This window comes from Dermochelys coriacea, chromosome 1 (genome assembly GCF_009764565.3).
Source record: "Dermochelys coriacea isolate rDerCor1 chromosome 1, rDerCor1.pri.v4, whole genome shotgun sequence".
NCBI lineage: Eukaryota > Metazoa > Chordata > Testudines > Dermochelyidae > Dermochelys > Dermochelys coriacea.
In genome coordinates this window covers 249126314-249148235 of record NC_050068.2, presented here as the reverse complement: position 1 = coordinate 249148235, position 21922 = coordinate 249126314, and the positions used below count along the sequence as shown (strand labels likewise).

The following is a 21922-nucleotide window of genomic DNA, read 5'->3' as shown; positions in this document are numbered from 1 at the left end:
CGGGGCAAGTCCCTGCCGCCCCCTCTCTCCCTCCTTCCCCTCGGCCCAGGGAGCCGCGTGGCAGCTCCCTGCCACCCCCTCCCTCGGCCCAGGGAGCCGCGTGGCAGCTCCCTGCCACCCCCTCCCTCGGCCCAGGGAGCCGCGTGGCAGCTCCCTGCCACCCCCTCCCTCGGCCCAGGGAGCCGCGTGCAGCAACTCCCCACCCCAGCTCACCTCTGCTCCGCCTCCTCCCTGAGCACACTGCCGCTTCTCCCGCCTCCCAGGCTTGCGGCGCCAAATCAGCTGTTTGGCGCGCAAGCCTGGGAGGGAGAGAAGCAGAGCGGGGCAGTGCTCAGGGGAGGAGGTGGAGCAGAGGTGAGCTGGGGCGGGGAGCAGTTCCCTTGTGTGCCGCTGCCCCCCCCCGTTACTTACTGCAGGCGGCCCTCCCCGTGCCCCCCTGCCCCATCTCACCTCCGCTCCACCGCCGCCCCCAACCACTTGGCACCCTAGGCGACCGCCTAGTTCGCCTAGTGGTTGCACCGGCCCTGAGAGTGTCACACCTAGTCACATGGTTCACCCCCTTGCCAGTGCTGAATTGTTCACAACAATAGATTTGCTTTGGCTGTGCCCAGGCTAGTTTAAAATGGCTACAGGGATGGGGCTTCCACAATTCCTATGGGAAAGTAATCCACAGCTTAACAGACTGTTCTTTCAGGAAGCTTTTCCTGACATTCAAATGTTTCTTATTTTTATGTCCCTACTCCTAAGCATACCTCTTGTAGAAGCCTAAATAATTATTCTCCTTCTTTGCTGTTTACAGCCTAATGTTCCTCTCCACTGGCTAAGTTACACAGTATTTTTATTTTGACTCTAATCATTATGATACTTCAGTCCTTCCAATTCATTGCCATCTTCCTTTCACTGAGGGGCTCAGAACTGAATGCAGTATTGCAGGGATGCTCTCATTGGAGTCCCACAGGCAGGGCCTCTCACCTTCCTGCTCCCTGGGATGCCTATGTCTGAAGCGCAACATTGCGCTGTTTTTTTGTGGTAGCAGATCACACTGCAAATTCCTCTCTCGTTTGCTGTGCATTATCATCCCTAGCCCTGACCTGGGCTGTCTCCATCTGCTAGACTACCACACGTGTAACACATAAGGCACAAGGAAGCCAGACCGCTGGGTCTCTTCACATTGGATAGATGGGTTAGACTCCCCAAAAAGAAAGGCATATAAGTGACAGATACCTGAAAAGGCCCTCCGGCTGTGATGAAGGGGAGATATCAAATAGCTCTAATAATAATAATTCTGCTTGTTTCAATAGCACCATTTTCTAGGCCCCAGCACACGGACTCATACTTACAAGATTTACAATGCTCAGAGGCCTTCTTGCCTACGGGAAAGGCTTTTTATGACAGCAGCGAGGCCCGGAGCATCAAAAGATTCTGCTCTCTGAGGTACTGCTGGAGGTGATGTTTTTGGCACTCCTTTTCCAGCTTCTGTTGGAAACGGTCCCGATTTTGGAATGCTCTCCATTTGGCATCCTCGCGCTTCCTCTGCTGGGTGTCCTGCTCCTGGATTTCTCGTTCTAGGGTCTCCTGCCGGGATTGCATTCTGCTCCTCAGCAAATCCTACAGCAAAAGGAGTGAAAGGATGTTTGAAGTCCTACAACTAGGTCTCAGGCTCAGTCCCAGTCCCATCCAGTGCCTGTTACTGGTAGAAATAGGGAATGGGATAGTTGTGAATTTGCCACAGCTAGCACCTTCTAAACAGTTCTCTACATGGACTCCTGCTACAGAAGGCTGGCATGCAGCATTTTGAAATAGTCCTTAGAGATATGGAAATCTCCGTCTTTCCTTTCATCAGTTTGTACATGTTAAATTCACGATTTAAATGTTAAATAATATCACGATTTTAGATAGTGCATTGGTGCCAGTATAGGAGAAGGAAGAGTCCAAGAAAAGCAGTGAAATAGCCCTTACCTGCCTCTTTTTGTCTTGATCATACTTCCTCTGGTTGTATTCTACCTGCAACTCCTCTCTCTGCAAGCGCTGTGCCTTTAAGAACTGCAGCCTTTGACTCTCCTTTCTCTTCTCCTCTTCCTGCAAGGAGGACTCCTTTCTGCTCCTCTCTGCCCTGGCAGTCTGGAGCTTTGCCATGTGCTGGCAGACCATGTTATTGTACTCCAGTTGCTTCTCCAAGCTTTGCAGTGTCCTCTGAAGAGACTGCAGTCTGTTTCCAAAACAGAATTTCCAGAAAGCTTGTCAGAAACCAAGAGAAACAAAGGGAAAATGTCAATGTCAATGAATAGGATGTAAACCAGAAGTCCTGACAATTTTTGGACATTGAAGATACAATACCACTTTTTGCAAGGTTAAGGAGATTAACCCCAGTCTCCTGGCCAAATTCCTGCTCAAATAATTACTACAGATGGTGGAAAATAGTAAAAAAATGTGAAATTTTGTTTTTGTCTAAAGTTTGCAACCATCACTAGCTATTACATTATGCATCCCGCTGTTCATCTTGCAATTTCAAGCCAACATGTATTTCTTTACTTCCTGTCTTATTGTGCCAAGTTTTGTTGTGTACTGTTAGAACAGGGGTGGCTAAACTGCAATTTGTTGCCAAATGCAAGCCCGCATTTACAATCTATAATATAGCCCAAGATTACCTTAATCTTTAATAGAGATGCAGCCTGATTCCGCAGGTTCCAGCATACACTATTTTTTCCTCACCAGCATATGCTGAGATCAGATCAAGATGGGGCTTGTCTACACAGGAAAGTCAATTTGAATTAAGGTAGGTTGTGAATTCAAAGTGGATTATCTATTCCTGATTAATTCCCTGTGTAGATGCTGTTATTCCAGAGTAAGAGTGCCTTCTTCTGAATTAGCATAATCCACTTCTAAAGTGAATTATGCTAATTCAGAAGAAGGCACTCTTATTCCAGAATGAGAGCATCCATACAGGGAATTAATTAGGAATAACTCCTTGTGTAGGCAAGCCCAAAGATGAGGACAACTGTGGTCCTGCTCTACTGCATGCAATTAGGTGTTGCCCTCGCAGGAAAGTGACCAATGCAGATTTCTCAGCTGGGCATAATTTTGACTCCTCTGACTCATAACAAAATATAAGAATGTTTTCATACTAAAAGATGTCTCTGATTTCATGAGTCTCCACTGGAAATTCATCAGTTAATCAAACTGCAGGAAGAAGAGGGTAAACTCCAGCTGCTGGGGAGGGCAGAAGGAGTACATTTCATACTGTACTACTTATGGGCCCAATCCTGCAAGGTGGTAAGTGCCCTCCCTTCCCTCAGAAGTGGATGGGAGTTGAGGGTGCTCAACCCCTCCAAGTCTTAGGCTCTAAATGGACAATTGTGACCACTATTCAGCCACTAGGGTGGGGGAACACTCTATAAACATTTAAAATAAATAGTACGAAAACACTAGCTCAAGAAGCACGCACCACAGAATACCCGGTACTTATAAAGAGATGGAGAACCCTCAGGAGTTGCTGAAATCTTTCCTCCACGCTCTGACTTCCCACCCGCACCCCACACCATTACCGCCTGCTGTCGCGCATCAACTGCCGTTTGAGGCCTTCTGCCTCTTGCTGTTGTTCCCTCTTCTGCTGCCTCTGCTCTGTTTGCTGCCTTCTGTGCTCAATCCTGGCTGTGCTGAAGTTCATCTTTCTCAGGCTCTCTTGAGTTGCACCTTTGGTGACTGATTTCTGAAAGAAAAAGTCCTTAATATCAGTGAAGGTTTGTTCCTGATGTAAACTGAAGTCCTGTACACTCAGTAAGGCTTCGTTTTCCGACGACATTTGTGAGTTCTGAGAGCAACTCTACGGACAGGTCAAGCATGGTCTATAACTAGCTGGGTGAAGGAAAATCCAGGTACTTCAAGAAATGATATTCGCAATTCAGTTGGCAGCACCGTTCCAGCTTAGTCAGCATTTACACAATACACAGAACTGCCCTATGTTGTTGGTACAGCAACTTTTGGATTAGAACAGAGGTTCTGACCACTTGTGATTATTAAAAATCCCACATCGGATTTTACAAGAGTTTGGGGTATTAACCTACATGTGCTAACAAATTCCAGTGGGGATAACTACATTCTGCCTGCCTATGGCAAAGGAAATTTCTCCCTGTAGTTTTGAACAGATATTATATTTGTCAGTTCCTGGGGTGTAATGTTGCTATCCAGAGGTGAGTAGTTGTCATATTTCACATAAGAAGTGGCTGTATTTTAGTGCTGGAGAGTGTTTCTTATTTGCCATTTGTAAAAGCATATCCTTAGGGATGAAAAGCATGAGCAATGACGTATCCACTGAGTTTTTATCTCATTGTGCAGTGTTTACTTTGTCTCCTGAATATGTAGTGTACTCCTAACACAAGTGTACCTGAAGGGACGCAAATCATCCTGTAATTAATCACTGAAGCTTCAGATACAAGTTTTAATTTAAATAACAATAAGCTATAGTTCTGTTGCTTTAGGAACTTTAGGCTGCAATTGCCTTCCCTATTTTCCTGATTGTCCCTAGAAGGCTCATGTAGTGTTTCTGCTGTTTTTTAATTAAAAAGTCAGTGTCTGAAGCAGTAGGTATTTTTGCAAAATCTCTCAAGTGTTTTGCTATTCTTTGCTATGTGGCATGTGTATTAATTTGCAAAACCTAGGCCCTGTAAGTGGTTCATGCTTAATGTATTACAGCTGGAAAGATTTAAAACAAATAAAGTGAAACTTCAAAAAATGAAAAGGTGCTTTATAAATGGAAGATGAAAAAGTGGTGTGCTCTAGAGCAGTGGCTCTCAACCTTTCCAGACTACTGTACCCCTTTCAGGAGTCTGATTTGTCTTGTGTACCCCCACATTTCACCTCACTTAAAAACTACTTCCTTACAAAATCAGACATAAAAATACAAAAGTGTCACAGTACACTATTATGAAAAAGTACTTAGTTTCTCATTTTTACCACATAATTATAAAATAAATCAAAATAATAAATATTGTACTTACACTTCAGTGTATAGTATATAGGGCAATATAAACAAGTCATTGTCTGGATGAAATTTTAGTTGGTACCGATTTCACTAGTGCTTTTTATGTAGCCTGTTGTAAAACTAGGAAAATATTTAGAGGAGTTAATGTACGCCCTGGAAGACCTCTGGGTACCCCCAGGGATATATGTACCCCTGGTTAAAAACCACTGATATAGTGGTTAGAACACAGAATTGAGGACTAGTACACCCTCAATTTTCATCCCAGCTTTCATATGGACTCCCCCTATGGCCTTGGGCTAGTCACTTAACTGCTCTGTTCCTTGGTTTCCTTATCTGTAAAAGGATAATTATTCTCTATATCTTGCAAGGATGATTGAGAGGATTAGTCAGTATATGAAGATGAAAAGCTCCACAGAAGGGCTATGTATTAATATCAGCATACAAGAAAATGTCCTGTTCCTGGACAATGACAGCATGCATTAATGGGGGTTTGATGTTTGTATGTATCTTCTGTTGCAGTACATGTCATCATAAAATTTACAAAAATGGGGCCATGCTAATTGATTTATACCATGCCATCTGATAAATCCTGTGAACCTAATGGCCAGGAACTAATTGGGCCAGATTGGGCTAGCTGCTTTGCACCACACTCCTGACATAAGGCAGCCCTTAAAACAGCATAGTCTGTCCCGGAGGATTACACCATTGGAGGATTCCCCCACAATAGGGTAGAAGTACCTACACCTCCAGCTGCCAGCAGAGAGTGTGACTGGGGCATGGCCAGATATACCTGTCCTCTTGACAATCAACATAAATTAGAGCAGCCCTTAGGCTGTCTAATTTATGCTGGCACAGAGATGGCTAAGGATAATGGGAGTCGGCTGCACTGGAGAATTTGAGCCAGTGTCCAGTAGTCAACTCATTCTCCTGACACTTAGCCGATCAGATTTCCTTACTTCTAATTAGGCTCTTATGGAAGTAACCTTTCAGGAAATTGACAAAAAGAACTTTGTGGCACAAGCCAATCATGAATCTATTCAATTGATTTAAACAGATGCTTGACCAAGCATTGGGTCAGCAACAACAAATGTTGGCTTTATTTTTCCTAGAAAATCTTGTGCGTTCTTAACCTGTATACTCGGAGCGCTGTGGGGTCTCTGTATATGCAGAACCGATTCAATGGTCAAGCGGTCTTTCTTCAGTGATTGATCCACTCGGTCAAACATAGCTTGGAGACTGGAAGTGCTGAAAGCATGTGCTTTCACGGGAGGATTCCTTGGGCAATGCTGGGCTGGAGCTTCTGTCATGCTGGACTGAAAAAGAGCTTTCAGACAAATTAGAGATATAACAGGTGATGGACACCTTATAAAATGGTGAACAGATAGACAGAAAAATGTGTTAAAGTAAAATGCATTCAAGCAAGACCTTTTTATTATCAGTAAGTACTAACATTTCTCCCCAAGGAAATGAGAGCTTTTTAGTGACCACAGGACGGTCACCACTTTCAAAAATAATCCTGCCAACATAGAAAAGGAGGAGTTTTTACCCAGTAACTGGGATGAAGCATTGACTGTGCTCACATCTACTGAGCCTCTCTCAGTAGGAGTTACTGTAGGGAATGCTGTTGGAAATCATGGCTGTGAGGAAATGTTCACCTCTGCTACACCAGCTTCAGCCTCTCCTCGTAGGAGGCAGGACAGGGAATGGATCAACGGCACTAAATAGGTGGTGCGGTTGGAGGAGGCTTTTGGCCTTTGGAATCCACTCCCACTTGCCTGCACATCTCACAGATCTCTCTTACGTGAGGAGGGCATTGGTAAAAGGGGACTTGATTAAAAGATATTTTAGACTATGAACCTTTTTTTTTTATAATTCTAGAACAAGGAGTTACACAGTGCAATTAAAGAGAACTAATCTCTTAAATTAAAGTGCAATTAAAAAGCAGAACAAAGAAGAGCATGCATTTCTTCACACAGATTATAGTCATCTTGTGAAATCCTTTGCCACAGGCAGTCCAGTCAAATACTACAGTCAGATTTTAAAAAGGGTAGGATAGCTTTAGGACTAATAAAATTTGTAGTGCATGCTAAAATGGGGCAATCAAAGCTCTTACTTCAGGAAAGGTGGCAGCTGCAGGAGCCCGAAAGGAACTGTTCATGTCTCAGAGGAAGATAAGTAAATCACCATAGTGCACAACCACTAGCACCTAAGCATACTAGAGCATGATTGACCAGATGCATTATGGAGTTTTTTCATCTTTCTTTAAGGCACCAGGAATGAAATACTGCCAAAGACAAGAAACCAGACAGGAAGAACCAATGCTCTCATCTGATATGGCACGTCCTAGGCTTGTATGAAACAGCTAGTTGATACAATATAAATACCAGGTTCATTCTTCAGAAGAGACTCGGGATCAGCCCCATAGTGTTTGCTGTCTTCTTTGTCATTGTGCATTGGCTCCATTAGGCAGGTGTTTGGGTGGACAGCAATATCAACCATGGCATGAGCATCTTCCATCAAACCTGTTGAAGCCATCTCCTTCTGAGGGCTCTGGAAACAACAGGAAACTATCAAAATGCTTAGCCAGTGGGGAGTAGAATGTGTCAGTAACATGAATTTACAAAATAAGCTACTGTATGATCTTGCCATTACTGCATTAATCCCATCGTTAGTGTAAACTAACCCTGGCTGATACTACTTGAATGACTGGGGAGCCTTCAGCTGTAGGGAAATGTTGCTTGGAGAGGAGTCACCATTGCTAACACAGTGGTGACTAACTTTACTGTCGTTTTGACATGGAGACAAGCAAACCAAACTTATTGAAATTGGGGTTGTAGAAGGAAAATAAAACTGCTTTCTATACTCAAGGAATAACTAAAGCCTTTAAACATAGGTGTTTCTGCCCATTTCTTAGGTTTGTCTGTATCTAAAAGCTACTCCACAACTGGCAATGTTTCTGACCCAAAATTGGAATAGCAGGCCAGGAATAAGGTGCATTGGCAGACACGCACTAGTAAGAGGTGAGGTAAATCAGAATTGTGGTTCCCTGGAGAGCCCTACGAAGAAACTAATGTACAATACCTGCATGAACTAGGCCTCATTCTAGCGGATAGCTTGCCCTTCCATGAGCACCAAATTAAATAGAAAAGGAAGAAATGTATTCATTATTAAATTGCAAAATCTCGGGGGGGATCCTCAGTTGTGTAAATTGTCATAACTCCAGTGATTTCCAGTTACTGAGTGAGGTTCTCTGGCTTGTTTTATGAAGGAAGTTCAACTAGATGATCATAATGGTCCCTTCCGGACTTAAAATGTATTAATCTATGAATGGAACTCTGATAATTTATACTTACTGAGAATCGGCTTCTAACACTCAGCCCAAGGAGTTATTTAAATTACAAACAAAGCAAATAAAATGAAAACCCTGAATTCTGAAGGACCGTTTAGTATTACAAAGTGCTTGTGTATTAAAAAAAAATCTTCATTCTGCTCTTTGGTTTAAAAATCTTTGGGGGACCATATTTGTTAAAGTCAAAGTGACTGATTAGTGTGCACAAAAATGCCTATGCTTGTACAAGCGATTACCATGATTTACACATGGCCAGTAGGTATGCTGCCAGTTAATTGTACAGATATCTGATGCAATAAATGTTATCTTTGTATGTGCATTTAACACTGTATTATTTCATATATTAATGCAGAGCAACAATAACCAAGCAAATCAAATGTTAAGAGTGAAACATACAAGTTACTCTGGAACCAATAGTCAACATGTCCATGAAACAATAAACATGCCAAAAATACCTGAGTGTGGAACCAATATAGTCCAGATCCTCAGTCTTAGTCCTGACCCCTTTGTGTCATGGACGGAACTGCCTTAACAGGGTGAGTAGGGATTCCTTCTGTAGGGGAATCACTGAGTGGTACAAAACCATCTTAGCGACACCCTGTCCTGCCCATACCCACACTGTAAAGGGGGCATGCCAAGGCAGGATGAGGTATAGCTAGATTGTGTTGTGCTCCAGTGATCCTGAGCGGGTGGAGTAGCCACTAGGAGTCTATTCCAACCAGTGCCAGAGAATGAATGAGAGCCTAGCTATTCCCTGGATCAAAAGCTCAGAAAGATGGTAGAAAGCCATCTATGATTTCCCCATCCTTAGCAGAGCTCAGTTATACATGATAATTTAGTCCAGTATTTCTAATAAGTTTTTGCCACAGGAAAACAGAATCACAGGATATTACTGCAACTACAGCAAAGGATGTTGCAATACCATAGTCAGTATGAAGCACTCTCTACCTTCTTGGGTTCTGTAACCTTGTTTCCCATCTCCACACAGGAGCCTAAATTTTTAGGGGCATTTTTTTTCTTTAGTCTCTTCTTCTTTCCCTTTTTATCTTCCTCTCTGGAGACCCTTTCTGAAATGGGGACTCTCCCTTTAGATAGCTGCTCTTCTATCTTCCTGCTCAGCTCTTCTTTGGTCAGGCTTGTTCCTGGGATCAGGATATCTTCTGGTTGTGCTCTGTTCACTGTGGGCCTGATGGGCAACCAGGCTCCAAGGCAGCAATGGCAAAGTGAGGAACATCCAGAGCTGCAGTTAGGACATGACTGAACCTGTGTGGAACCCTGCCAGCAAACTAGATCTAAGTGATCCTGTCTGCAATGCCCTGAAGCTCTGTAACCAGGTGTTACAATGTAGGGATAATCTGAGCTTGAGTCCACCAACATTTGCCTGGCTACTAATGGCATCTGAAGTTCCAGGATGATACGTTCACTCAGGGGCAGAGGAATCCATACAGCTAAGTCAGAGGACACCTTCTTAGTCTGACCATTCCAGAAATTCACCAGCACTTTGCTGTTTCCACTGGCTGCAAATAGAAATAAATGACAAACAGCATTTTAGAATCATGCCAAAAACATGCCTGATTGACCTCTTGGAGACCTGGAGATGAAACACAATCTTGTACTATAGAAAGCAGGGAAAGATTTTGTAACCATTTAAAAGTGGCTTTGCTTTATATATTTAGGATTCCACTCTTTCAAACTTACTGAGAAGTCAATGGATTAAATCCTGTCTTCACTGAAGTCAATACAAAACTCCCACTGACTTCAGTGAAGCCAGGATTTCACGCAATATGCATCTGGAGAGTAGCCTAAATCATCTGGGTACATGAGAGGCCCCAGAACGTTTTTTTTCTCTTTATGTCAGAAGTGGTATCACCTGGCTCCACTACAGATTAAATGCTTTCAAAGTCCCCATTCACAAAGCAGCCCTACAGGTTGATTCATGAAGCAGCACAGAATTCTGGCATTGAACAGGAAAAAGTTACTTAGCAGCACTGAAAGGAAAAGAGAAGGAAAGAAGAAAGGAAGATATTACAGATTGTATGCTCCTTGTGGCAGACACTGTGCTTTTCTCTCTGTATAGTGTCTAGCACACTTCAAGGTGCTACTCCAATATAAATAATAATAGGAAAAATGTACTGTACCTAACTGTGCTTCACAGCTTTCTGCAGCCTTTAGTACAGTGCCTGGGCCGTATCGTTCACCTTTAGCCTCCCATGGTGCCAAGACTCTGTCTCCTGGAGCTAGTGGCTGTCGCCTGGCATCTTCATAGTGGATAATGTCATAGAGGGGTGTTTCTTGCATGCGAAACTGTACCTTGCCTTTCAGCAGCTGACTTCTCTCAAACTCGATTAAAAAACGTTCCCTGGAGCCCTGCAGAATTAAACCATGTGGTATGCAAGACAAACAGGTGAGTCCCACAAATGGCCAAACACAGGGGCTAGGGGCTGCTAACACTAGGGAGAGGGAACTGGCAGAAATTCCAAGAAATAGCACATGGTCGGAGAACCCACTGAACCTAGAACACTATTTTTTTTTTACTCTGTTCTATCCAAATCAGTCTTTAAGGGTAGTTAAAGAGCTTGAAGACCACAGCAGATTACCAGGTAAAGCCCTCCCCTCCCTCCACTCTTGGATCTTTCCAGAAATGTGTTCACTGGGGATGAGCAGCACAACTGCCATGCTAAGGAAGACCTCTATCACCCCAGTCAGTTGAAAAAGGGTTGCCAAGACAGACTGCTTTTTGCTGCATGGTCAGTTACATAGTAATAAAGGGGAAAATAAAATGGTAAAATACTCCCAATGCCATAATTTTTACTGCTTTAATTTGAGCATCCACCCTAGGAGTGGGGAGTAATTCAGGTAATTCTGCTGCTCCACAACTGGCAAATTGTTGGGAAAGCTCAGTGTTAAATTCTACAAGTGCCAAGAAGCCAACACCCTTTTCTTCTGTTTTTCCCAAAACAGTCTGCTTACCTGCTGGTTCAAACGACAGAGGGCATGGTCTTTTCCACTATTAGGGTGGGTCACAGAGTTAACAATGCTGATATAGAGCCACTATTTCAGCCAGCCTGCCCCCTAGTATCCTCATCCTGAACTCAGTCACATCATCTTGCAAAATGTTTGATTTCCACTGGCCCAGATAAAATAACCTCTGAAGGGCTTTGATAGCATTTTCCTTTTCCCTCACAAAACAATGACTTATATGAACTGTATTGAGGATTTCATACGGGGAGTGACTCTGCACATTTGATAGTCACATTTGTTTAATTTAAGTGATCGATAACTCAAACCCTGGTTCTATACCCAGCTTTTCCTTGTATGTCTGTGAAATACTCAGTTGACCATAAAAGGTTGCTGATTACACATTTCCAATGAGAAGAAAGCAAAGGAGGCCCGAGATTATGTCATCTTAAAAACCAAACAGAATTCATACCAATGAAATTCTTCAGTGAGCATTCCCTTCTTCAGAAAACTGAAGTGGGTTTTAGCCCACAAAAGCTTATGCCCAAATAAATTTGTTAGTCTCGAAGGTGCCACAAGTACTCCTCGTTGTTTTTGCTGACACTGACTAACATGGCTACCACTCTGAAACCTGTCTTTAGTTGATAACTACAGAGATCGGCTCCAAAACAAAAGCATCTTTGTCCACTTGTTATACAATGGCCATCCATGCCCTCTGAACAAAGAGCACTGTACTGGCATATTCTGGCCCTTGTGGCATATTCCCCCAGAAAGGGAAGTCTTGGGGTCCAGGCCACCCGATGGCAGGAGTTCTGCTGCAGACAGAGACCCAGGGAACAACAGAGGTTGCCACTGAGAGAGGGGGGAGTCGAAAAAACTCACCCCAGCAGATATGCCTGTGGAGAAAGGGATCCAGGAGAGGGGCTTTTTAGTTTGTTCGGTTTTTTTCCAAGCATTGTTTAGCTGCTAGACTTTGCTTCCAGCTTGGGTGGAACTGGGTGAAGGCGATATAAAGAACTTGCTGGCTGTGACTGGCTCTGAGTGACAACTTGTTGCATTCACCAAAAATGTGTCTCCTTCTGATTGCAGGACTCTTTGCTGTAAACAGCTAAGAGTCATTGAAAGGTAAAGAACAACATGATTCGGAAACCCCAGATACCAGCTCATGCCAAAGACCTCAAGCCTCAGCGGAACATTGACAAATACATTGCTGGAACCATTTTGGCTCACCTGTGTGTAAACAGGTGTTAGAATTATAAATATGTGCTTAGTGTTTAGACTTTATTGAATGCTTGTAAGATGCTGCATGTATTAATCTCACTTCTAACATCTGTATCCCATATTGTAAGGTAATATTTAAGCATTTGTATTATAAGTCTCTGTGACTGTGTAAGTCACCAGACAGGAGACATTAATTAGTGTAAAGCGCTGATCTCCAACAGAAAGTGTTATGTCCTGTCTCAAAAGAAAGACTCAGGTGAACTATTGTGAAATGTCAGAGAGGACAAAAAAGTTTGTTGATTGCTGTCCTCCCCCTCATGAAAAGGAGTCATGCAAGTGCTTTCCTTCCATCAGCTGAGTTTGCAGCTCAAAACACATGAAGGAGAAGCAAATAAAATGCCATAACAGGAAGGAACTGTATCTTTATGCTGCTTCGACTCTGAGTGGCAAGGATTACTAAGCATAAGCAAAAGATCCTCAGTGGTTAGCCTGGGTTATCCCTAAAGGACATATAGAGCTTGCTTATTATGGAAGCTTCTATTACTTTTTAAAACTTAAGATTGGAACTCATTTGTGTGTATATATGCTTACCTGCTTTAACCTTGTAAATAGCTCGTTTCCTTTTCCTATATAATAAATCTTTAGATAGTTTGTTATAGGATTGACTGCAAATGTCGTCTTTGGTGTGAGATCTAAAGTGCAATTGGCCTAGGGTAAGTGACTGGTCCTTTGGGACTGAGAGTAACCTGAGTATTGCTGTGATCTTTGGTGTAAGGGACCATCAATCACAAAAATACGCTTACCTGGGTGGCGAGATACATCAGAGTACTCAAGGAGACTGTCTGCCTGAGGAGTTTACACTTGATAATTGATTAGTGACATCTATATATAGAAGTCACAACCAGTGTGGGGTTTGTGCCCTGTTTCCTAACCCTGTTTCTACCCTGAGGCTGATTCCCATAATTGTGAGCCACTGCAGGATAGCTTGATACCCATCCAGCAAGAGAGAGAGAGATATGGGATAGCCAAAGGAGACCCATCCTAGTGAAGCCCAAGGTGAGGGATAGGGAGAAACATCACATGTAACCCAAGAGGAATCACTTACAATCATCATTTACATTGAAGGACTTACCTTCACCTCTTGGGCAATGTGGCCCAGATAATAATATCCATCAGTCTCTCTCCTAGCCAGGACTTGGGCCCCCCTCAGCAAATGGGGAGCCTCTAGGGACCAGTCCATTAAATCTTCCTTTGTCAAGGTTGTCAGAGGTATAGTAGGGGAATTTGCACAGACACACAGAGGAAAGCTGTGGAAACAGAATATTGGTATGTTCTAAGAAGGGATTAAGATTCTCACAATAGATAATGCAGATTTCTGCAATTTATGAAAATTAAAGCCAAAGAAAACCCACCCAAAACTGGGGTGGTTTCCAAGTTGTTTCCTTCACTAGGTTATCAAATTGAGCTGCTACTCTGATGGTTTTGGCAGTCCCATGCTCCACATTTTGAACTTACTGTGCTTTGGGATGACTCATCAGCAGAGAACAAGAGGGGTATTTACTGATAGCATTGCAACAATGGATGCTTGAGGTGCACCCTGGGTTTACCTGGAAAACAGGGAGGAGAAGCAGAAAATTAAACTAATTTCTGAATGAAGGCATAAATCCTTAAACCAGTTATTTTATATTTAAAGCTTGAATTCATACTCAAACAAAATTCAGCAATCTATCTTGGTTCTTAACCACCCTCTCAATGTAGTATATGAGCTCTTATAAGTGTACTATAGTTGATTTCTCCCATTTCAAGCAATCTAAAGGTTTAAAAGGAAGAACATTAAGAGACTAGAATATAAATACAAAATAAATCAAAGATGTTAACATATGATAGCTAAATGATCGTCTGTTTCTTGTCAGTGTCCAAGTGCCCTGCATAACCCTTTTATTAAGATGTGATCCACACTGTGAAAAAAATCTGTGAACACCTATGCTAGACAAATGCCAAGTGTTATTAATATTTTGTTTACTAAATGCACTGATTAACGTTACTGTTATTTTTTAGAAGGACAATATTCAATGTTACCTGCTGATGGTGAATCAAATACCAGTGGGATGTCGAAAAAGATATTTGGACCTACTGTAGCCATCACTGCTGCACAGACAGCTAGCATGGTAAATGTGAAATCAATTGGCAGGAGTAAGGTATACTTTCTTTGCAAGGGCTTCCTCCAGGATGTCAACCTCATTCCCCAACACCATAGTCTCTCTTTTCAGTTCATTTGAAAGCCTATCTGCACCGCTTCACAGGCCAAATTCAGGTCTGCTGAAGTCAATGGGTTTGCACCTATGTATATCTAAATTTGATCCCTAATACTGATCTCAGGTATTGCTGTTCAAGAGCACTATGAAATGCTCCCTTCCCCCTGAGGTAGGGCATACTGCATGCACTACACTCCCAAGTATGAGTGTAAAGTTGTGAGCACTACAGAAAGGGAGAGAGTACTCATTAGAACAACTGTGTGAGTGTGCAGTCTTGAAATTTCTGACATAATCTTTAACAGAGAATTTATTTATTTTCTTTATTCACAGACAGCTCTGTTTGCAGGTAGTCAGACAAAATATGTAGTGGCCACCTTTCTAGAGAGAAATTTTCCTCTGCCCTAGCTCTGGTTTTGTGAAATTTTGTTTACGTGGACTGGGATTACTAAAAATTCATTTAATCTAAAACTGCTGTTATTGACTTACCTCTTCTGAAACTCCACAAGGGTGTGGGGTGATCACCTGAAAGCATCCTCCAGACTGTCTTGCTACTTTCTCCATTTCTTTTTGTGTGCTGCTTTCATAGTCACCTGGCTTTTCTACCAAGTACACAATGTGCATTGGGCGTTCCTCTCCAGTCTCTGCGAGAAGGCTACAGATTTCCTCTGAAGCACTCTCAGAGAGTGTATCAGTGACCAAGTATACCACCTGGCAGGTGGGATCTTCAAATGCCATAGCCAAAGCACTCACAGCATCTGCACCATTCCCACACTGCAGAGCTCTAATCCAGGCGGTTGCTTCAATGATGTTACCGAGCGAACATTTGACCAAACCATTGCACCATTTTATCACCTGTACAAAAGCCAAAATTTTTAACCAAACACAATAAACATCTATTAAGCAAATATTTTATAACACATAATTGTTTTAAAACTTGATAAAACTGAGAAATGAGTTAGCTAGTTGATATTTTGGTAAATGGTCTGACATATGAGAGATCTGGGACTTGATTCTCAGCCTGCTCATCCTCTGGGGTGGAGAAGGGAGTTTCTTCCATCTTGCAATACAATTGCTACAATTGCTAAGATCTGATGGGCTCTAAACTTTCTGGAGAAGAAACTGGGGTGCCATTCTATGGTCTTTAAGGGTGAGGGGAGTTTTGAGGCTCCCAACAGAGTTGTAGAGGATTTCCTTGGAGGAAGCTGGAAAGAGAATAAAAGAAATTTACCACCCATCAAGGGCTGTGGTAGAAAGCCAGAAATTTCCCTGGTTAAAAATGAAAAGGAAATGTCAGTCTTATGATGGTGTCTTATGAGAGTCTCTGTGTAATCACAGATTCTAAAGGCCAGGTTCATTGCTATCTAACTCCACCTCATGTTTTTCTGTGTACCATCTGTATAACTTAGTATGGTAACTGTGAGCTGACTGATTTTAGTCAATATGCTAGATTACTCTAACTCCCTCTGTTCTAGAGCTTTTTCAGTCATGGACAGAGAGAAAAGACCAAATCTTAGTGAAGTTATGAAGGGAAAAACAGCAAGTTTTGGACATGTCCTCGATGTGTTGGGCTAGAGAGATGGAAGAGTCAAAGATAATATCACATTACGGGGCTGGAATGACAGGAAGGATGGTACCAGGGGCTGGCTCCAGGCACTAGCTTTCCAAGCAGATGCTTGGGGCGGCATTCAGAATGGGGCTGCAGTCCGTGTCCCATGGTGGCAATTCGGCGGCAGCTCTGCCGCTCTTCCGGGCGTGGTGGCAACTCGGCGGCAGCTCTGTCGCTCTTCCGGGCGTGGCGGCAATTCGGCGGCAGCTCCGCCGCTGTTGTGGCGGTGGCAATTCAACGGCAACTGCTTGGGGCGTCAAAATTGGTAGAGCTGCCTCTGGATGGTACAGTTAACAATAGTGACAGATAGTGGGAAGAGAGGTCAGAAGTTCAGTTTTGGTTATATTAAGCTTCAATTGTTGGTGAGACATACAAGAGAAGATGTCAGAGAGATGGGTTCCATGTTCCCTCAACTAAAGGAAGATATGGTGATAGGGCCACAGGAGAGTCATCTTTCACTAGAAGAGGACCACATGGATGGGCAAAGTATGAAAGGGATGATGAGAACCAGGCAATAAGGAAGCAAATGTAAAGAAGCATGCATGAAAGATCCCAAGGCATCTACCAGCAAATCCCATCCCTTTCCATTTGTTCCCAGAGCTCAGAGGCCAACATTGCTACTGCATGAGAATGCTCTTCCAGATTTTGAAGTATTACCATGCAAATGAGTGGAACTACCATCACACTTGATGTTAGAATTCCATATTTTGACACTCCCACAACTGTCAGCTCTTAAACAGGAGCAGAATATACCTAGGCCAGCTGTGGAACCAAGTACTCAGAACACAAGAAATTATATTATGAGGAATAATCCTATGCTGGCAGGGAGAGGGACTGGGTAATCCATTAGGCATTTTCCAACCCTATTTTATTATACTTATTTCACCCCACTGGGGACCATTAACTTGTTACAGCCACCTCACCTGGCAGAGATTACACTAGTTAATTGCTATAATTCAAACACAGCAACAGTTATAAGCATTGTTCCATTGATGTCACCTTACTATGCTTTCTTATAAAACCTTAACCCTTTGCCTAGCAATGGCTGCGTCGGCATTACCTTGCTGGCAAAGCTTATGATGTTGAATGTGGACTCTGTCGGACTGTTGGCCATCAAGAAGAGAGTCTTTATGAGATGCTCCTTCAGAAAATCCTGCTTGGAGGACATGCCTTCCAACATATTGACCACAAAGATGACATTCCGGTCTCGGAGATCACCAGCCAGAGGTAAGGTGGCACAGCAGGGATGAGAAAGCACCGACATGGCCAAAGCACGAAGACAACCAGCTGCCAAAACAAACATCATTTATGAAAAGATCCTTATAACTGACTTTACAAAGGGCTTGGGGTACAAAGTGAATCCAATCTATTCCCAATACCTGTGGTAAATTAGCAGTCATATAACACTCAGTGTTCAGAGTAGCAGCCGTGTTAGTCTGTATTCGCAAAAAGAAAAGGAGTACTTGTGGCACCTTAGAGACTAACAAATTTATTAGAGCATAAGCTTTCGTGAGCTACAGCTCACTTCATCGGATGCATTTGGTGGAAAAAACAGAGGAGAGATTTATATACACACACACAGAGAACATGAAACAATGGGTTTATCATACACACTGTAAGGAGAGTGATCACTTAAGATAAGCCATCACCCACAGCAGGGGGGGGAAAGGAGGAAAACCTTCCATGGTGACAAGCAGGTAGGCTAATTCCAGCAGTTAACAAGAATATCAGAGGAACAGTGGGGGGTGGGGTGGGGGGGAGAAATACCATGGGGAAATAGTTTTACTTTGTGTAATGACTCATCCATTCCCAGTCTCTATTCAAGCCTAAGTTAATTGTATCCAGTTTGCAAATTAATTCCAATTCAGCAGTCTCTCATTGGAGTCTGTTTTTGAAGCTTTTTTGTTGAAGTATAGCCACTCTTAGGTCTGTGATCGAGTGACCAGAGAGATTGAAGTGTTCTCCAACTGGTTTTTGAATGTTATAATTCTTGACGTCTGATTTGTGTCCATTCATTCTTTTACGTAGAGACTGTCCAGTTTGGCCAATGTACATGGCAGAGGGGCATTGCTGGCACATGATGGCATATATCACATTGGTAGATGCGCAGGTGAACGAGCCTCTGATAGTGTGGCTGATGTGATTAGGCCCTATGATGGTATCCCCTGAATAGATATGTGGACAGAGTTGGCAACGGGCTTTGTTGCAAGGATAGGTTCCTGGGTTAGTGGTTTTGTTGTGTGGTGTGTGGTTGCTGGTGAGTATTTGCTTCAGATTGGGGGGCTGTCTGTAAGCAAGGACTGGTCTATCTCCCAAGATCTGAGAGAGCGATGGCTCGTCCTTCAGGATAGGTTGTAGATCCTTGATGATGCGTTGGAGAGGTTTTAGTTGGGGGCTGAAGGTGATGGCTAGTGGCGTTCTGTTGTTTTCTTTGTTAGGCCTGTCCTGTAGTAGGTGACTTCTGGGTACTCTTCTGGCTCTGTCAATCTGTTTCTTCACTTCAGCAGGTGGGTATTGTAGTTGTAGGAATGCATGATAGATATCTTGTAGGTGTTTGTCTCTGTCTGAGGGGTTGGAGCAAATGCGGTTATATCGTAGCGCTTGGCTGTAGACAATGGATCGAGTGGTATGATCTGGATGAAAGCTAGAGGCATGTAGGTAGGAATAGCGGTCAGTAGGTTTCCGATATAGGGTGGTGTTTATGTGACCATCGCTTATTAGCACCGTAGTGTCCAGGAAGTGGATCTCTTTTGTGGACTGGTCCAGGCTGAGGTTGATGGTGGGATGGAAATTGTTGAAATCATGGTGGAATTCCTCAAGAGCTTCTTTTCCATGGGTCCAGATGATGAAGATGTCATCAATGTAGCGCAAGTAGAGTAGGGGCATTAGGGGACGAGAGCTGAGGAAGCGTTGTTCTAAGTCAGCCATAAAAATGTTGGCATACTGTGGGGCCATGCGGGTACCCATCGCAGTGCCGCTGATTTGAAGGTATACATTGTCACCAAATGTGAAATAGTTATGGGTCAGGACAAAGTCACAAAGTTCTGCCACCAGGTTAGCCGTGACAGTATCGGGGATACTGTTCCTGACGGCTTGTAGTCCATCTTTGTGTGGAATGTTGGTGTAGAGGGCTTCGACATCCATAGTGGCTAGGATGGTGTTTTTAGGAAGATCACCAATGGACTGTAGTTTCCTCAGGAAATCGGTCAAGAATTATAACATTCAAAAACCAGTTGGAGAACACTTCAATCTCTCTGGTCACTCGATCACAGACCTAAGAGTGGCTATACTTCAACAAAAAAGCTTCAAAAACAGACTCCAACGAGAGACTGCTGAATTGGAATTAATTTGCAAACTGGATACAATTAACTTAGGCTTGAATAGAGACTGGGAATGGATGAGTCATTACACAAAGTAAAACTATTTCCCCATGGTATTTCTCCCCCCACCCCACCCCCCACTGTTCCTCTGATATTCTTGTTAACTGCTGGAATTAGCCTACCTGCTTGTCACCATGGAAGGTTTTCCTCCTTTCCCCCCCCTGCTGTGGGTGATGGCTTATCTTAAGTGATCACTCTCCTTACAGTAAGAAAAGGAGTACTTGTGGCACCTTAGAGACTAACAAATTTATTAGAGCATAAGCTTTCGTGAGCTACAGATGCATCCGATGAAGTGAGCTGTAGCTCACGAAAGCTTATGCTCTAATAAATTTGTTAGTCTCTAAGGTGCCACAAGTACTCCTTTTCTTTTTGCGAATACAGACTAACACGGCTGCTACTCTGAACCTCTCCTTACAGTGTGTATGATAAACCCATTGTTTCATGTTCTCTGTGTGTGTGTATATAAATCTCTCCTCTGTTTTTTCCACCAAATGCATCCGATGAAGTGAGCTGTAGCTCACGAAAGCTTATGCTCTAATAAATTTGTTAGTCTCTAAGGTGCCACAAGTACTCCTTTTCTTTTTGCGAACACTCAGTGTATTTACTTTCCCATAGTTCTCAACTGTTTTAAAAAAACACACCCAAAGCATTGTCTGCACTACAGCATCTGATCACAGTAGCAGGATACATCATGTAGGCACTCAGATGAATGAGCTTGCATCAACTGCAACACCACCCTTAAAACTTGTAGGGAGTAATTTTCACACACTGTTAGCCAGCAGACATCAACTGTAGCATCAATTTGTGTGTAGATGCAATCTCATTTCCCATTAACTCAGGGACATTACAGTTAACTCATCACTCTCTCATGCAGATAAAGACTCTTAAAAACAATTCCCATTGGTGCTATCACTAGTTTAGCTGCATGGGCTAGTAGAACCAGCAGGGAACTTAGTTTAGGGAAAGATATGCTGGTTTCCAGCATTTTAATACTTTGTTAATTGCAGAGTTGTTGCCAACTCTCATGATTTTATCATGAGTTTCACACTACCTAGTATTTTTCTTAAAGTTCCAGTTCCTGGAGTCATGTGATTACAGGAGGCTCTGCGCTTTCATTTAAAAAATAAACTAAGTTTCTAGCCCTCGGGCTTCAAAATGTCACCTGAGTGTGACCTAGAGGTTCAAAAACCAGAAGGAAAATAAAAATGACCCAAAATGTATTATTTTTCTTTAAATCTCTTGATTTTTAAGTCAATCTCATGATTTTGGGGGGCCTGAGTAATGATTTTTGAATACTTGGGGCTGGCAATCCAACCGTCTCCTCCGTGCCTGTGCTTGGTACTTTCGCCCCTAAAATTCCCTATCACCCTCCGAGCCTTTTCTGTCTGGAAGGTGGCAGCCATCACAGCCCAGCCCTGCTTTGGGCTCCCTGACTAGCATGGAAGCCGATGTATTTATATGCGTGGGATGCAGAGAATGGAGGGCAGGGCACAGTGTGTGTGTGTGTGTGGGGGGGGGGAATCTCTTCCCTCCGCCCCCAGGGCAGGGCAGGTGTGTGTGGGGGGGTCTCTTCTACCCCTCAGGGCAGGGGTCAGTGTGATGTGCCCCCCCCCGGGCAGTGTGGTGTGATGTGCCCCCCCCCCGGGCAGTGCGGTGTGATGTGGCCCCCCCCGGGCAGGGGGGGTCTGCGGACGCTCCTCCCCCCGCCCCGGGCTCCCACTTACCCGGGCTCCCACTCGCCTGTCGGAATCTACAGTTTAGGATCCCGTTGCCTGGTAACCAGACGCCTTGGACGGAACCATTTCCGGCGCTGGGGGGGAGCCTTTTTCTGCACGTCCGTTAATACAGACTAAGGTAAAAACACACACACACACACACTCTCCTCTACGGGAGACCGCGCCGTGGATGGCTGTGGGGAGTTGCCATGTTTCTCTCGCTCCTCTTTACCCGCCTTAATGATGGGGTTCTGCTCACCGGATCCCCCTCCCGGGACTTGGTAGCGTCTGGACCGGTACCACTCCTGGAAAAGGGGGGGGAATAACAATTATTTACTTACCTTAAGGATGGGGCTTCTCCGCATTACTGGGACCGGGAGGGCGTCGCTTCGGGTCGAGACGGTAGGGTTGTCCCGGTCTCTCTCTTCCCTCCCTCCGTGGTTACAGTTGGTATGTG

The 21922-nt window shown here is 43.7% G+C and overlaps 1 protein-coding gene across 4 annotated transcripts; it reads right to left on the bottom strand.

Annotated features, from left to right (window-relative positions):
- Window positions 1-315: 315 nt before the first annotated feature.
- LOC119856439 lies at window positions 316-21901 on the bottom strand. Of its 4 annotated transcripts, none has more exons than XM_043518713.1 (12): window positions 21807-21901; window positions 17431-17657; window positions 15251-15616; window positions 14025-14116; window positions 13642-13816; window positions 10469-10697; window positions 9279-9847; window positions 7366-7531; window positions 6112-6305; window positions 3546-3709; window positions 1960-2209; window positions 316-1608 (listed from the first exon to the last, which is right to left on the bottom strand). In XM_043518713.1, the coding sequence occupies exons 2-12, from the start codon at window positions 17632-17634 to the stop codon at window positions 1387-1389; spliced, it is 2631 nt and encodes an 876-aa protein (XP_043374648.1). In that variant the 5' UTR covers window positions 17635-17657; window positions 21807-21901; the 3' UTR covers window positions 316-1386. The 4 variants fall into 4 exon arrangements, with proteins under 4 accessions (XP_043374648.1, XP_038260288.1, XP_043374651.1 ...); XM_038404360.2 differs by lacking the exon at window positions 21807-21901 and adding an exon at window positions 21475-21745; XM_043518716.1 differs by lacking the exon at window positions 21807-21901 and adding an exon at window positions 21475-21746 and having other exon boundaries at window positions 1466-1608; window positions 1964-2209.
- Between the last annotated feature and the right edge of the window lie 21 nt (window positions 21902-21922).

What these genes read in the sequence shown, in the direction of transcription:
- LOC119856439 (XM_043518713.1), bottom strand. Translation starts at nt 17,634, where the DNA reads ATGTCGGTGCTTTCTCATCCCTGCTGTGCCACCTTACCTCTGGCTGGT. An exon ending in ATGAGTCATCCCAAAGCACA is followed by an intron (nt 13,817 to 14,024) that starts GTAAGTTCAAAA and finishes CTGTTTCCACAG; the next exon opens with CTTTCCTCTGTGTGTCTGTG. An exon ending in AAGCTGTGAAGCACAGTTAG is followed by an intron (nt 9,848 to 10,468) that starts GTACAGTACATT and finishes TTCTATTTGCAG; the next exon opens with CCAGTGGAAACAGCAAAGTG.